This window comes from Schistocerca cancellata, chromosome 3, assembly GCF_023864275.1.
Source record: "Schistocerca cancellata isolate TAMUIC-IGC-003103 chromosome 3, iqSchCanc2.1, whole genome shotgun sequence".
In the NCBI taxonomy this organism is placed as follows: domain Eukaryota; kingdom Metazoa; phylum Arthropoda; class Insecta; order Orthoptera; family Acrididae; genus Schistocerca; species Schistocerca cancellata.
The window spans coordinates 911847454-911865380 of NC_064628.1; the positions used below are offsets into that span (position 1 = coordinate 911847454).

General features: G+C 38.1%; 1 protein-coding gene across 1 annotated transcript in view; it reads left to right on the plus strand.

Moving 5' to 3' along the window:
- LOC126176645 (coiled-coil and C2 domain-containing protein 2A) overlaps positions 1 to 17927 on the plus strand; it is a 385042-nt gene that overhangs the window by 66383 nt on the left and 300732 nt on the right. The window contains exons 6-7 of the mRNA XM_049923802.1: positions 2685 to 2986; positions 13386 to 13671. Of these exons, the coding sequence (XP_049779759.1) occupies positions 2685 to 2986; positions 13386 to 13671 (588 nt within the window). The remainder of the gene's footprint in view (positions 1 to 2684; positions 2987 to 13385; positions 13672 to 17927) is intronic.

Here is a 17927-nt window from a genome sequence, read left to right on the forward strand (position 1 = left end):
GTTATTCTATTCTGTGGTTGGTTATCCTGGTTGGTTACCCTGTCTTTTACTTCAATATATTCCATATTGCCTTAACTCTGTTGTCAGACATACTGATTTCTGACATTATGTTCATGTTTCTTGATTTTTTAATGACCGTTCTTAGTAATATTGAGTAGTTTCTGTTGTGCAAAACTTCTGCAGGGTCTCTACTTGTTCTTGCCAAAAGATACATTTCCCTTTTCCTTTCACAACATACTTTTATCCCCTTAGTGATCCATGGTCTTTTACATGGCTGTTTAATGTCCCATCTAATTAGCTTATATGGAAAGCTATTTTCAAATACTAACATGAATTTATCATGGAATAGATTAAATTTTATATTGGCATTTGGTTCTTTATAAATCTCATCCCAGGTTGTTTATTGTAAAGTACTCTTAGAAACAATTGGCCTTTAGTCATTAATGATTCTGACTGACTTCCACTGAGGTGTATCCACACTGTAAGACACTATGTCATTTATCCTGACTAACTGTGCATCATGATCAGAGAGAGCATTTGTTACTGGGTGAACAGTTATTTTCTTGCTTTGTGCCTCATCAAAGAAAACATTATCAATTAGGGACCTACTGTCTTTATCCATCCATGTTTGAGAGCAAATTTTAGGATCCAAATAATGTTTCCAGATCATTTTTTCTATCAGAATCCTTTAGAAAATCTACAGTGAAGTAACCACAGCCTATTAATTGCTTGCTGATGTCTGACAGACAGCACAGTAAGGAAGCCAAGTTCCTCATAAATAATTCAAAATTTCCCAGTGGGGATCTATATAATGTTACATTTAAAAGTGAACTGTTTTTCAGCATTAATTCACAAGCATACACTTCTATGTGCTGATCAGTACAAAATCTGCTTGTGTCAGTGCTTTTGAACTTGTGTTCTGTCCTAATATGTGCAACAACTCCTCCTTTTTCCCACATTAATTCTGCATAAGTAAGCTGCTAGACTGTAATCTTTTATATGTAAAATCTACTTATGTCAGTGCTTTTTAATTTTTGTTCTGTCTTAATATATGCAACAACTCCTCCTCTTCCCATATTAGTTCTGCATAAGTAAGCTGCTAGATTGTAATCTTTTATATGTAACTTACCTAACCCTGTGGTTATGTGGTGCTCAGACAGGCACAGGATGTCTATCTTTTTCTATAAATTTTGCAAACAGGCAAGAAACTCTTCTACCTTATTACTCAATCCTTTAATATTCTGGTGCAGCTAACCTTACTTTCCTGTGCATATTTGTGGGGCTCTTCCGTTATAGTGACTTCTTTCGAAACAGGGTGCCTGAAACTTGATTCTAACCTAAAAAAGGTGCCCTCTGACACCAGTAACCACAGGGATCTTGCACTGTGTGATGGTAGGCCCCCATACTTTTCCTGCAAGAAGTTCAGCCAACCTACCTTTCCCTCTCCCATTCAGATGCAGGCCATGCCTCGTATAACCCCATCTCCCAATTGTAGCAATGGGCGCTGCACTCATATGAGAATTCATTTTAGTCAGCAGTAACCTGCTCAACTCAGAGTCAACACAGCTCACAGCAGTATTATCTCAGAGCTGGTCTTGGCACTGCAGGACCTCCATGAAACACATATTTGTGTGTGTAGTTGCTACTCCTATTTTATCCAGGTCACCACTAATGCTATAATTACTGTGCTTGGCCAGGTTATTTAATGCTCCACTTACTATAATGATCTGATCCTCTTTGCACATTTTCCTATGTCCTCTGTCACCTGGCTAAGGGTAGCACTTGGTTTCACAATACTTGTGACCTGGTACCCTGCTCCTAACTTTTCCTGCACCATCTGGTTTACACCCCTCCCATGGCTATTACCTAGCAGCAAGAGTCTTCTCTTCCTACTCTCTCTAGAATCCTGCTGCACCCTACTGTAACCTACAGCTGTATGAGGCTCTTCCCCTCCTACTTCAAGCCAAATTTATTCGATACTGATAGCTCAAATGTAGAATAAGTCGATGAGCTGTTCCCCTTTTGCCTATTGCTTGTTACCTTTACCGAGTCCCCATTACCTTTTTTGCCCTTCAATCTATCTGGTTCCAATTTTGTATGATCTAATTCAGCCTGAAGGGCTCAAATCTTTGCCTCCTGTTTAGCAATTCTGTTGTTTTTTTTAATTTTAATTTTAATTTTATTTTTTTTATATCATAAGGCAACACCCATACTTATCATGCATTGCAAGACAGATTATATGCTTAAAAACAGAATTAAATTGCTTAGTAAGCTTCACAGTACATGAATATTCAGTATTTATGAGCAGAAAAAATTGGGCCTACTGTTTATAAAACATAAAAAGTTATTTATTTTTGCTTACAACTTAGCACTCACTTAAATTCAGTATCTGTTTATTGTACATGCATTTCTATGAGTATTGGCAACTGTGTACTAAAGTTTACTTGGTTCTTTCTAAGAGACATTTTTTTAGGAAACCTGTTCTTATTTTGCTTTGATAAGATATATTGTGCATTCTTTGGACTCATATTGAGGATGTCTTTGGGGATGCGATGTATGTGTGTGATAGTGGATGGAAGTGTGTTTGACAACATGATATTAGATCATATCTTGCCCTTTGGATATCATTTTAACTACATTTACTACAAATTTATTGCATTGATCTCTTTGATTGCCCATTTCAGGCTAGATCACAAAATTTTGGCAATGATCACAAGCTACTTGGAACACAAGAGTCTCATAGTTGTTACCTGTTAGAGGTTCAACTGTTATCCATAACATTCACACATCATCCTTTATTCAGCCGTGAACATGTGTTGTCACAACAGCTAACCTCATTGTTCAGACAGTATGCAGCACAACAGGAACGAGACTCCATCAACAGGCTATTTAGAAAACTAGATGCTTTGCGCAGGGCAAGGGACAGCTGTGTTGCTGCACAAGATGAGTTACCTAATGAAGATAGCCACAAAGAAAGGCTTCAGAGGTAATTAAGAATGTCATTTTCTAATGTCAGTAAAATCAGTAGAAATTGCTGTTTTAAACCTATGATCAATTTCAAGATGTGTGGAAAAATGGGCTAACTGTCAAATGTAAAAGCTTAGAGATCTGTTGCTGGGCATGGGAACTATCAAAATTGACATTGGTCTCACCCCTAAATATCACATTAGGATATTTAGAGATGAGACCAATGTCAATTTTGATAGTTCCTGTACCCAGCAACAGATGACAACATTTATCTCTAAGTTTTTAAATTTGGGAGTGAGCCCTTCTTTCCCCGCATGTCTTCACTTGCACTTAATATTATAACTAAGAAATTTCCATGTTCATAAAGCACACAGTATACCTTAGAACAGAAATTATAATTATCTGCTACTGTTTTGTCTTCCAGAATAAAATGTAATCATTTTTGCAATTGTCCCGTAGGATAATTTTTTGAGGTGGTGTGGCAAAACTTAGTAAATTATTTATCCTAAATAAATCAATATTAAATTAATTAAACAATGGAAAATCCAGGACAGAACATAATAATAGTATGAAAATGATAGTTGCTACTTACCATATATTTATCCTAAATAAATGAGCATTTAAAAAATCATTATTAGATTAATTAAACAATGGAAATCCAAGACTGAACATAACAATATTATGAAAAGGATAGTTGCTACTCACCATACAGCGGAGATGCTGAGTCACAGTTAGGCACAACGAAACTGTCAGAAAGTGAGCTTTTGGCCTACAAGGCTTTTGTTGGAAATAGTCAGCACACACACACACACATGCAGGTTCACCTCACACACCCATGACTACAGTCTCTGGCTGCTGAGGCCAGACTCATCAACCAGAGACCAGTCGTGTGTGTGAGCTGTGTTTGCGTAAGTGTGTATGTATGTGTGGTATATGTTGCCTATTTCCAAAGAGGGCCTTGTTGCAGGCTTTTTGTTGTGCCTATATATGAGTCAGCATCATGAGTAGCAATTATCTTCTTCATAATACTGTTACATTAAATTAATTGATGCACTTGATGTAGATGCTTCAAGCATGTTCAATTTTTACCTTTAATCATAATATTATTTATTAATTTCAGATAAACTGTAACACACATTGATTGTAAGATACCAGAAGGAATTCCATGGAGTTTTGCATTTTTGTTTCAAGTTCAGAGATGTCTACCTTGTTTAAACAAACTGCCAAGATATTTAAGGCATAAAAATTGATACTCATTGGCACTAAAAATAAGCCGTATGTAAACGTACACTTGGTTAACACTTCCTATTGAACAAATATATGTCCTGCTCCACCAGCAGTCTGGCAAACTGCTCACAATCTTCCTACTGGTTTCAGCTTGCAATATATCTAAGTACTGTAATCATGTTTCTTCGTTGATTAACTTTGTAACCGATACATAGGTACTTTCTTAATTCAAGTACTTTTCTACTTGACTTCGATGAATGTGACTGTTGATGGCTGAAATATACCTGTCCTAGTTAATATCAAACAATGGAAGCTCAAGGTTAGAATATCAACAATATTAAGAAAAGGATAGATTGGCACTCATCATAAAGATGATCCATTGAGTTACACACAGGAACAACAGAATGATTGTTACACATTATAGCTTTCAGCCAAAGCTTTCCTCACCAAGGAAAACACACACACTTTCATGCAAGAAAGCACACCTTGTGCACACACGGCCACTATTACTGGCAACTCTGACCAAAACACAACTGTAATGTGAATTTCAATCTGAAGTAGGATGGAAGAGAGGGAGAGATAGCAGGGAATGGGTGAGGAAAGAGAAACGTGCTGTCTGGTGGGACATGCAGGGACTAGAGACTGCCAGGCGCAGCATCAGGAAGTGGGTTGTGGGGGAAAAAATGGGGACCAGAACAGGAGAGGAGTAGAAAAGTAGAGGAGCGGATAAGAGGAAAGGATGGGTGGGTACATTGGTAGAGGGTGGCACATAAAGAGGGTGAGGGAATGTGAAAATGGAGGAGGTGATAAGACAAGGGCTGGAAACTGTTATGTGGAGGATGTGGGGATAGTAGGTTACCACATGTTGAGACTGGGATAATTTCAGGAGTGGAGAAAGTATTGTAAGGATCATTCCCATTTGCACAGTTCAGAAAAGCTGGTTGTGAACCAGCCAGTGAAATTGAGCATCTTATGTTCAGCTGTATGTTGTGCCACAGAGTAGTCTGCAGTGAAGAGCTTCTCTGCTTTTCCACTTCCTGCTCCAGCAGCAGTCTGGCACACTGCCCACGATCTTCCTACTGGTTTCAGCTTGCAATTTATCTGACTACATATGTACTTTCTTAATTCAAGTACTTTGCTACGTGTCTTCCGTGACTGAAATATACCTGTCCTAGTTAATATCAAACAATGGAAACTCAAGGTTGGAATATCAACAATATTAAGAAAAGGATAGATTGCCACTCATCATAAAGATGATCCATTGAGTTACACACAGGAACAACAGAATGACTGTTACACATTATAGGTTTCACCCAAAGCTTTCCTCAGTAAGGAAAACACACACACATTCATGCAAGCAAGCACATCTCATGCACACATGGCCACTATTACTGGCAACTCTGACCGAAACACTGCCCCTGTTTCTCTAGTCCATGCATGCCCCACCAGACAGCACTCTTCTCTCCCCCCACCCATACCCTGCTATCCCTCGCTTTTCCTGCTCCGCTCCAGATTGCTATTCACATGTCAGTTGCATTCCAGTTGGAGCTGTGAATGTGTGTGTGTGTGTGTGTGTGTGTGTGTGTGTGTGTGTGTGTGTTTTCTTTGCAGAAGAAGGCTTTGGCTGAAAACTATTAGGTCTACAACTTTGCTTCCACCATTTTGCAATAGACAGCAGTAGAGGCAAGTGGGGTTCAGGTGTAAAACAATAAGCTTAGGCATCTGTAAACATAATGCCCTAAAAATATTAGTTGATTTGTGATTGCATCGTAAGGTTATTCTCGATTAAGTATGTCAACTTATGTACCCATTTCTCGCCATTTACGGGAAGTTTTAATTTTCTGCTTTAGCATGAAGAGATCTGCAGCTTGTGGCTCTTAAAATGCTGGGTAAGACCAATGGTGAGGGAACTGTTAGTGGAAGAATGAGCAGAGAATGTTTTCAACGCCTTACGAATGGTGATATTGATGTTGAAGACCGGTATAGCGGTGGAAGACAGAAGATTTTCGTAGCTACTTGAAACAGATGATGACAGTCACAGGATATCATTATCAAAAGCAACTGATGCGTTCGAGCGCAGCACTGAAGCACAAATGGCCAAAATACAGCAATAGACACATATAGGTAATTTTGCAGCAGGTCAGTGCTTGACCCCATGTCACAAAACCTGTCAAAATACACATGGAAACATTGAAATGAGAAGTCCTATCCCTCCCAGCATATTCTCCATACATTGCTCTCTCTGACTACCACCTTTTTTGATCAGTTGCATACAGTCTGGCTGACCAGTACTTCCAATCATATGAACAAGTGCAAAACTGAATTGATTTGTGGATCCCCACAAAGATGCCCAGTTCTTCCACCATAGGATTCGTATGCTATCCGAAAGATGGGAGAATGTAGTGGCCACCAATGGGCAATACTATGAATCATAATTTTTTGTAAGTTTTACACAATAAAGCCCTGAACTTTGTGAAAAAACGGCGGAAGCAAAGTTGTAGGCCTAGTATGATTTGTAAAAGTCTTTTTGTTGGGCCTGTTTGCAACTCAACAGGTGAACTTTATGGTGAGTAGCAATCATTCTTTTCCTAATACTGTAGTCCTAAGTAGTGGTGTACTTCATGGAGGTCAGTCAAGTTGATGTTTCCGTTTTATGCACAATATTTCAACAACTAATGTAATCATCTTTTGCAGTTGCTGCGAGTTTTGCTGTTATGTGAACTCACTGGCTGGACTTCAATGAGACCGTGAACTATTGTTAGTTTCGGGCCACTGCTTATAGCTGATTGTGAACTGCCCACTATTCTCTATGATGCTGTTTTGTTTTTCCTGAGCCTGCACTGATGTTCGGTGAAATGCACATTCTCTCAGCATCTCCCAGCTCTTACTGACAAGATATCAAGATGAATTAGTTGTACATATGTTCACCTAAATCAGACACCATATTAATGCACCTGCAGCCAAAAGAATTAAGCACTGTGCAAGAGTGGCAATAGTACAAGAGAGAATTTTTTACACATGATAAATGCTAGATGTCAATTCAAAAAATATTTTTCATGTCCATCTTTACATATTGGCTACACTCTCTACAGATTCTTGGGAATGGGATGACAATGTGACATACTAACAAATGTAATCAATGTATTTGATAACTTCATGTCACAAAGCGAAGTTCAAACACTTGCACAAAAAGCCAAGACAAGATGCAGGGAGCCTTTCATTAATTAATCTCACTGATAAGCATCTGTGGATGAGGATACACTGGATGAGGATACAGCCTTTGCTAAAGGACTAAATTTTGCACCCATTCCAAAACTACTACCAATAGCAGATTACATAGCTCATTTCTAGTTTTTAACCCTTTTGTTTTGATTTATTTTTTTCTAGTTCTCAACACTTTTACAACAGCTTTCTTTTATCATTTTAAAGATTGAAGTTCTGAGATTATTCTTTAGTGTGAAGAGATACTATCTTCAGGTCTAAGTGATCTCAAAGTTCTTGCTGATTTACATGCAACGTCAATTAAACAATGGAAAGCCACAGGTCTAAGTAATTTCAAAGTCCTTGCTGAAATACTCACCACATTGATTAAACAATGGAAAGCACAAGATGGAATAACAACAGTATGGAAAGGATAGACTGCTACTCACCATTTAGATAATGAGTTGACTAGCAGACAGGCACACTCCACTCCACTCACACATGGCTTCATTGTGAAATGCACCTACAAGTCCTTTTCTCTTCTCTAGTTCTCTCATCTCTCCTCTACACCCCTCCGCCTCCTCCAGTCACAGCCTCCCAATGCTGCACTTAGCAGTCCTACCCTATCCTCACTACATCCCTTCATACTTCCACAGGCAGCACTAGCATCTTCGCAACCCCTACCCTAGTATCTCTACCCCTCCTCACCTCGTACCTCTTCCATACCCCCACTATCCAGAGCAGCTGGATTGTTGCTCAGGCAGAGTGACATTTGGGCCATGTGTGTGTGAGTCATTGTGGGAATACGTGAGAATTCTATTTCTGAAGAAGGATGTTGTCTGAAAGTTGATATATTTCTAATATTCCTTTTCTTGTGCCTTCTTGACTCAATGCCTCCACATCTACATGGCTACTCTGCAATTCACACTTATGTGCCTCGCAGAGGGTTCATCGAACCATTTTCATACTGCTTCTGTACCATTCCACTCTCGAATGGCACGTGGGGAAAAGGAACACATAAATCTTTCATTTTAGCTCTGATTTCTCTTATTTTATTATGATATCATTTCTCCCTAAGTAGGTGGGTGTCAACAAAATATTTTCGCATTCGGAAGAGAAAGTTGGTGATGGAAATTTTGTAAATAGATCTCGCCATACAGAAAACTGCTTTTGGTTCAATGACTGCCACCCCAACTCGCGTATCATATCAGTGACACTCTCACCCCTATTGCATGATAACACAAAATGGGCTACCCTTCTTTGCACTTTTTCGATGTCCTCCGTCAATCCTACCTGGTAAGGATGCCACACTGTGCAGCAATATTCCAGCAGAGGATGGACAAGTGTAATGTAGGCTGTTTCTTTAGTGCGTTTGTCGCATCTTCTACGTGTTCTGCCAACAAAGCACAGTCTTTGTTTTGCCTTCCCCACAATATTGTCTATGTGGTCTTTCCAATTTAAGTTGCTCGTAATTGTAATTCCTGGGTATTTAGTCGAATGGACAGCCCTTAGATTTGTGCGATTTGTCATATACCCAAAATTTATCAGATTTCTTTTAGTACCCATGTGGATGGCCTCACACTTGTCTTTGTTTAGTGCCAATTGCCACTTTTCACACCATACAGAAATTCTCTCTAGATCATATTGTAATTGGAATTGATCGTCTGATGATTTTACTAGGTGGTAAATTACAGCATCATCCGTAAACAGTCTAAGAGGGCTGCTCAGATCACCAACTAGATCATTTATGTAAATCAGGAACAGCAGAGGGCCTATGACACTACCTTGCGGAATGACAGATCTCACATCTGTTCTACTAAGTGATTTGCCACCTATCACTCCAAACTGTGACCTCTCTGAGAGGAAATCATGAATCCAGTCACACAACTGAGATGACACTCCATATGCACACAATTTGATTAATAGTCTCTTGTGAGGAACGGTATCAGAAGCCTTCTGGAAATCTAGGGATATGGAATCGATCTGAGATCCCTTGTCAACAGCACTCATTACTTCGTGGGAATAAACAGCTAGCTGTGTTGGTTATGTGTCAATAATTCATTTTCTTCAGGGTGATTCATAATTTTCGACTACAGTATATGCTCCAAAATCCTACTGCAAATTGAGGTCAGTGACATGTGTCTGTAATTCAATAGGTTACTCCTATTTCCTTTCTTGAATATTGGTGTGACCAGTGCTACTTTCCAGTCTTTAGGAACAGACCTTTCATCAAGTGAGTGGTTGGATATGATTGCTAAGAAAGGCATTATTGTTTCTGCATACTGTGAAAGGAACCTGATTGGTATACCATCTGGACCGGAAGACTAGTCTTTCTTAACTGATTTGAGTTGCTTTGCAACACCTAAGATATCTATTTTTCTGTCACTCATGCTAACAGCTGTTGTGGTTTTGAATTCTGGAATATTTAATTCATCTTCTTTCATGACAGAATTACGGAAAACTGTATTTAGTAACTCCGCTTTAGTGGCACCATCATTGGTAACATTTCCATCGCTATCATGCAGTGACGATATTGACTGTTTTTTGCCACTGGTGTACTTTACATATGGCCAGAATCTCTTTGGGTTTTCTACCATATTTTGAGACAATGTTTCATTGTGGAAACTATTAAAAGCATCTTGCATTGACGTCCGCACTAAATTTCAAGCTTCCGTGAAACTTAACCAGTCTTGGGGATTTTGCGTTCTTCTAAATTTGGCATGCTTTTTTCGTTGCTTCTGCAACAGTGTTCTGACGTGTTTTGTGTACCGTGGTGGATCAGTCCCATGTCTTATTACTTTTGCGGTATGAATCTATCTATTGCTGTCAATACTGTATCTTTGAATTTGAGCCATATCTGGTCTACACTTATATAATTAGCTTGGAAGGAATGGAGACTCTTTCTTAGGAAGGCAGCAAGCGAATTTTTATCTGCTGTTTTAAATAGATATATTTTGCATTTATTTTTAGTGGTTGTGGTTGATATGGTTTTGAGCCTTGCTACGATGACCTTGTGTTCACTAATCCCTGTATCCGTCATGAAGCTCTCTATTAGATTAGGATTATTTGTGGCTATGAGGTCAAGTGTGTTTTCGCAACCATTTACAATTCGTGTGGACTCATGAACTAATTGTTCAAAGTAATTCTCAGAGAAAACATATAGTACAATTTCAGAAGATGTTTTCTGTCTACCACCGGCTTTGAACATGTATTTTTGCCAACAAATCAAGGGTAGATTGAAGTCTGTACCAATTATAACTGTATGAGTGGGATACTTATTTGTAATGAGATTCAAGTTTTCTTTGAACCGTTCAGCTATTATATCATCTGAGTCAGGGGGTCGGTAGAAGGAGCCAATTATTATTTTGGTACGGCTGTTGAGTATAACCTCTACCCATAGTAATTCGCAGGAACTATCTATTTCAACTTCACTACAAAATAAACTACTACCAACAGACACAAACACACCACCATCTACTTTGTTTAATCTATCCTACCTGAACACGGTTTGTGCCTCTGTAAAAATTTCAGCAGAATTTATCTTCGGTTTTAGCCAACTTTCTGTTCCTATAACGATTTCAGCTTCAGTGCTTTCTATCAGCTCTTGAAGCTCTGGTACTTTTCTAACACAGCTACAACAATTTGCAACTACAATACCAACTGTCGCTTGGTTGATTCTTGTCGTTTCTTTGCCCTGTACCCATTGAGACTGGAGCACTTTTTGATCTTTCCCGAGACTGTCTAACCTAAAAAACTGCCCAGTCCGTGCCACACAGCCCCTGCTACCTGTATAGCCACCTCCTGTGTGTAGTGGACACCTGACCTATTTAGCGGAACCCGAATGTTGTGAGTAGCAATCTGTCCTTTCCATATTGTTGCCACATTGGTTATATCACTTCCCCTGTATACTCTGTATGTGTGAACAGCTTTTGTTACTTTTCTTTAGCTATACTATTTCTATATGCCTGTGTGCTTGAGGAACAACTATTCTTGACTTACAAAGTCCTAAAGTGCCTTGTTATTCGAGCTTGTAATTTATTTCCAGTGAATGCCATTTAGCATCACTAATAATTAAATACCAATTATAGCATTAAAATCGTTCCTTGTTAGCATTCAGGCTTTTTAATCTGTCTCTCTTATGAACTTCTGAAGATATTTTCTAAAATTGTTCTTTCTCTCTCTCCTTTTCACCCTTTCTCTGATATATACACATCAATAATGGTAAGTTACCTTCTGTCACTTATGTATCTTGTCACTTATGCATCTTCCTGGCCATCCAAAATACAAAACCACTCATCTAATTCAGGTTCATTGGCAACATCTGTTTACTTTGGAATTAGGATCAAGAGATCCTATACTTATTCTTCGAACACTCTGCATGTACCCTCCAATCCATTTTACTTAGCTCTCTTCTCATCAGTGAACTAGCTTCCAGGATATTGACATATACTTGCCTGATGGCTTTATGGGTCCTCTTTCCATATTACATCAACCAGTCACCAATAATACATCCACTGTCATATCTTCAGTACTTCAAATACTAAAATAGCCAGCCACTACAGTTTTGCTACATGCAGACATCACATCTTGAACAGTAAGCTGTTCCTGTCAGAACATGCTGAAGGTGTTGCAAATGTCTTGACAGAAAGATACTTAGCTTCTAAATCTGGTACACAAACATAAATCCCATACAATCTCTCTCCTTGCTCCTGATACTCCACTGAGTAATCAGTCATAAAGGGCACCCTCATTTTTTACAATATCACCCAGGGTGGGGACAGCTGAACAGTATCCTATGTCAGACCTTAAAGTTACATTTCATCATGCTCTCAAATGACAAATACCCCTCCAAAGCCATTTTTGCTATGTTCTGGTATACCTGTGTCCCAGGTGTAACTGCCTTGAAGCAACCACCACAACGCAGGTCCTCATTAGATACGTTCGTCTGTTGTTTTGATTTTATTTTAGACAAATAGACCAGTCTTGTTTTTAATGTTGCATTTTACTCTGTTAATGCTGAATACAGCAACCCTTTTTTCATATCATCAGACATTATTTTATTCCACAAGTAAGTAAAACTTGTGCATTAGCAGTAGGTACTTAGTTCTAGATAGACTATGAGGGCATTCCAGTTTTTTCCAGTAGTAAACTTTTAGTTTTGGGGTGTATTTTGGTTCAATTGTTAATTCATCCTGATCCACATTTCTGTCAGTTATTCTCCACTGGTTGTCAGCACTGCTCTGTCATCTGTCTTTCCCTTCTGTTTCCTTCTAAAATTCCCATATTTTACTTAGTGCTCTCTGGGTACCAACTAAAAATGCTGATGATCTAAAGTATCGATGTCTTCTGTTAGTATTTCATTAAACACAAAATGGTAGTAAGGTAATGAGTCAAGCATTGTGATTGCTGAATAATCTGTTCATGTCAGGTGAAAATGTTAGTGAAATATTATGCTGATGATCTTCATTGAGCTTGGGTCTGCAGCTATGACCAATTGTTTAAAGGATTTTATGCTGCTTGCAGCTACAGGTTGCAAATAATTCAAACAAGTATTATGTTAGATGATTAAATTAATCAAAACATAGCCAGAAAAAATGTAGTCTGTGGTTTCTCAATTTCTGTATATGGAAGGAATGAGAAGAATATTTAATAACTATATTGAAAAGTTTACCCAGTAAGTAATTCTCTGTGATTTGCAGAATGTAGTGTAAACACAAATAAGATATATAAATAAACTTAAAACTAAAAAATACATTATTTTGCAGATAAAACTGCAAATAAGTTCTCAAAGGTGAACATAAAAAGTAAAACATTTTTGAAATTGTATATATTGTGTCTCATAAACATCTTGAAGGGTTTTTACAGACAACATCAGAGTTTGAAATCAGTTTTATTAATTTTGTTTTAAACAAGTAACTTGGCATTAAAGTTGTGTTAGTAAATACACAGGAAAGAAAATAATATACTGAATGTCATCTCTTTTCCTCTAGATACAAAGAAGAGATCCTGCAAACACAGTTAAAACTACTTGAGGAGGGTCGTGCAAGCCGTCACCTGCTAGCTCAAATTTTGTCACTGTGGAAGGATTTACGTACCTTGCGTCAGTTACAAGGTTACAGCTGCACACCACTACAGCTGCGAATCATGTGCCAGCCACCTGGTGACAGAGAAAAGGAGCAGAGGGAGTGGGAGCATAGGCTGCACATCTGGACTAAGGAGCTGTTATCTGAAAAACTGAAAAGCCAGGGTCAGAGTGGCAACACCCAGCAGAAAATGGTAAGAATATTGCATTCAGTGTTTCTTCTTTTGTTCGAGATTTAGGACAATTATAATTTTTAAAATGAATGTGTGGAATAGATAAAGTCCGTATTATTTAATTTCAAAAAGAAATGGACACCTTTAAATCAGTTTTTGTGGTTAGTGTATTTTGATTAAAACTCATTCATGATGACAATTAACCAGAACGTTTTTTTTTTTTTAAATTTTGCATGTCCACAAACAATGAACTTTTTTCCAGTGGCTCAATACTGAGCTGCATCACCAAATGTTCATCTAGTGAGGTGATGAAGTGATAAAGACACAGAAATTGTACTTAAGAGGATGGTAATTTGACTCCCCATCTGAACACATATATTTAGGTTTTCTGTGGTTTCCATAAATTGCTTATGGCAAATTCTGGGATAATTGCTTTGAAAAGGACATGGCCAGTTTTTTTCCCACTCCTTCCCAATCCAAGCTTGAGCTCCATCTCTAGTGATCCATCATCAATAGAACATTTAATTCTTAATCTTCCGTTCCCCCTATAGATTTTCAAAGATGTATTGGAACGGAGAAGACCTGATCACAGTAACAGCGGATGTCATCTTCATCCTTCAGACTCCATGTTCAAGGTTGCTCTTTATTGTCTCCACATGTACTCATAGCCGACTAAGCATTCTTTTAAGTCTTCTGTGCAGATTTGAGCCAGTAGGCTTATCCTCATGGAATGGATATCAACTTGGAACTTTTCCACTAAGCTTTTATGAAAGTCTTGCTCAATTTTAATCATTGTGGTATGTCAAGAGTGTCTCCTGCTCCATATGTGACATGCCTTTCATTAATGGTGTGCTATAATTTCTTGCTGTATTCAGTAACTGCTCATTTCATAACTGGAGCAGAAGCGGCTATTGTTTAATTCAGTTTAACCGTAGGTGTGGTCCCCATGCAAACAGTTATTATTGAGCTATACTCAATAGGGTGTGAAGGAGATTGGTTTAAAATGTATGGAAGTAAGGGGTAAAATGATCTTTAAAGCAGTGGTCTGGGTGAATTTATGAGATACTCAGATTTTAGGCTGAAATTGTGAGGAGAAGTAAAACATTTCAAGGCCTGTAGAGCAATCATCTTTCATCTTTCTCTTGAATGATTACAGTGGAGCAATAAGTGTAGTGTATCATCAGGCTATCTACATTTACATTACTACTCTTCAATTCACTCTTAAATACTTGGCAGAGAATTCATCAAACCACTTCCACATCATTTCTCTGCCATTCCACTCTTGACTATCACATGGGCAAAATGAATGTCTAGATCTTCCTTTGCATACAATGATCATTTCTCCCTATGTCAGTGGGAGTCAACAAAATATTTTCACGTTTGGTAATGAAAGTTGGTGATTGAAATTTTTGTGAAAAGATCTCGCAGCAACAAAAAAGGGTTTTATTTAATGACTGTCACCTCAACTTATGTATCATATCCATGACACTCTCTCCCCTTTTTCATGATAGTACAAAATGAAGGGGAAGGGGAAGGATCTCATAATGCACAGCAGTACTCCAGAAGAGGTCAGACAGACATAGTGTAGGCAGTTTCTGTAGTACCTGCCAATAAAACAGAGCCTTTGGTTCAGTTCCTGGACAACATTTTCTGTGCGGTGGTTCCAATCTAAGTTGTTCATAATTGCAATACCTAAGTATTTACTTGATTTAATATGATTTAAATTCTAATGATTTGTCATGTAACTGAAAATTAGTACCCATTTGGAGGACTTCACACTTTTAATTTTTAGGGCCAATTGTTACTTTTTATACCATACAGATATCTTGTCTAAATCATTTTGCATTTGGTTTTGATCTTCTGATGACTTTAACTAGATGGTATATGACAGCATCACCTACAAAAACATCCAAGAGGGCTGCTCATGTTGTCTCATAAATTATTTGTGTAGATTAGGAAGAGCAGTAGGCCTGTAACACTTCCTTGGAGAACACCAGATATCATTTCTGTTTTACTCTGTGACTTTCCACCATTTACTACAAACTGTGAACTTTCAAACTGGAAATGATGAATTCAGTCACTTAACTGTGACTGTACTGCATAGGCACACAATTTGATTAGAAGTCACTTGTGAGGAACAGCATCAAAAGTCTTCTGGAAATCTAGCAGTATGGAGTCAATTTGAGATATCTGTTAATAGAACTCATTACTTCATGTATAAATAGAACTCATTACTTCATGTGAATAATGAGCCAGTTGTGTTTCACAAGGATGATATTTTCTGAGTCCATGCTGACTGTGTGTAGTCGAGTGTTTTCTTCACAGCATTTCATAATATTCAAACATAGTATGTATTCCACAGTCTTAATTCAAATTTATGTCAGTGGTACAGGTCTGCGATTCGTTGGATTACTTCTGTTTCTTATCTTGTCTGTTGATGTTACCTGTGCAGTTTTCCAATACTTAGTTATAGATCCTCCATTAAGCAAGTGATTGTGTATGATTGTAAAATATGGAGCTGTTACATCAACATATTCTGAAAGGAACCTAAGTGCTATGCTATATGGATCAGAAGACTTGCCTTTGTTAAGTGACTTAAGCTGCTTCGCTATACCGAAGGTATCTTCAAAGTTATTTGTGTTGGCAGCTGTTCTTGATACGAATTGTAAAATATTTACTTTATCTTTTTTGGTGAAGGGATTTTGGAAAACTGTGCTTAGTAACCCCACTTTGTTGACTATCAAAAAGCTTTTATTGCTATCACAAAGTTAAGGTATTGATTGTGTCTTGCAGGTAGTGTGCTTCACATACAACCTGAATCTCTTTTGATTTTCTGCCAGATTTTGAGACAGAGTTTCATTGTGGATATTGTTCACAGCATCTCACACTAAAGACTGTACTAAGTTTGGAGCTTCTGCAAGCATCACAGACCTTGGAGATTTTACGATCTTTTAAATCTGGGGTGGTTTCTTTGTTGCTTTTGCAAAGGTGTCCTGACCTGTTTCATGTAGAATGTGGGCTCTGTTCTGTCCCTTATAAATCTTTGTGGTAAGAATCTCTCAACTGCCATCAGTACTAATTCTTTGACTCTAAGCCACATTTGGTCTCTGTTTACTTAGTTAATTTGGAAGGAATGGAAACTCTCTTTCTGGAAGGTATCGAGTGAATTATTCTGAATTATTGCACAGTACCTATTATTATTATTATTATTTTTTTTATGTCACAGTGGTTTCGAACCTACAAATGCATGATTTCTTTTGTCATTATTATGATCATCATAACCATTATTTCAACACTTCCCTGCTTTAGCACCATATGCTTCCTTAGACCTTTGGATGACAGAAGTCACTCAGTGGTTAAAGCAAGAGTGAGGTTTAAATCCCTGACAGACATTTAGATATAGGTTTTCCAAGGTTCTATAAATTGATTGAAGTAAAAATTGAATGGTTCCTTTGAGAAAAAGATGATGACTGATTTCCTTCCCCAACTTGTCCTGTATGAGCTTGCATTCCATTTTGAATGACCTCATTGTTAGTGGAACATTAAACCTTAATCTTACTTCCTTTTCATCTTGGATCATGGAATTAGCAGAGTCATAAGAACTGAAAATATGTATTAATGATATCTTATGATCTTTCTTAGGTTGTCCACATGGACATCTGATAACAGTTTTCAGGTTATATGCAGTTTTGGCAACAATCAGAGGTGCTGTTTACAGGATATGTCCATGTCAGTACAACTAGTGTTCAGTTTTTTTTTTATCTGTAGTGTGAGCTGGTATGCATCTAGTGCATAATGGTATTCATCAAAAGATGATTACCCAAAGAAGCATTGTGTTACCATAGAACGGAAGTGTTTTGATTTGCCATCATGATGACCAGATTGTAGAGCATGGCCTAAGTATGTTCCACAGCAAGTCTTGTGTGATGTGGTCTATGATTGAAATGAATATCTGTTGTGTCTCCAAACACAATAAAAGACACGGTCATAAGAAACCAATAACTATTTATTATGTTATGGCATGACAGCATGATAATTCAGTTTAAGCACATGTACAAGCCCAGTGATACGTACAGACTTCTTGATGCACACAGGCTGCAAGCCAGAGCCAGTGCATGGGAATATAAAGAGTGTTGGCTGCTGGCTACTGGTTACTGGCTACTGGCTACTGGCTACTGGTTGCTGCAGGTGATTGAGGCACCAGACTATGATCTGTGCCCTCTGGTTGGTGCCTAGAGTAGCCTTACAGTATGCTACTCAAGCTGCGTGGTGCACAC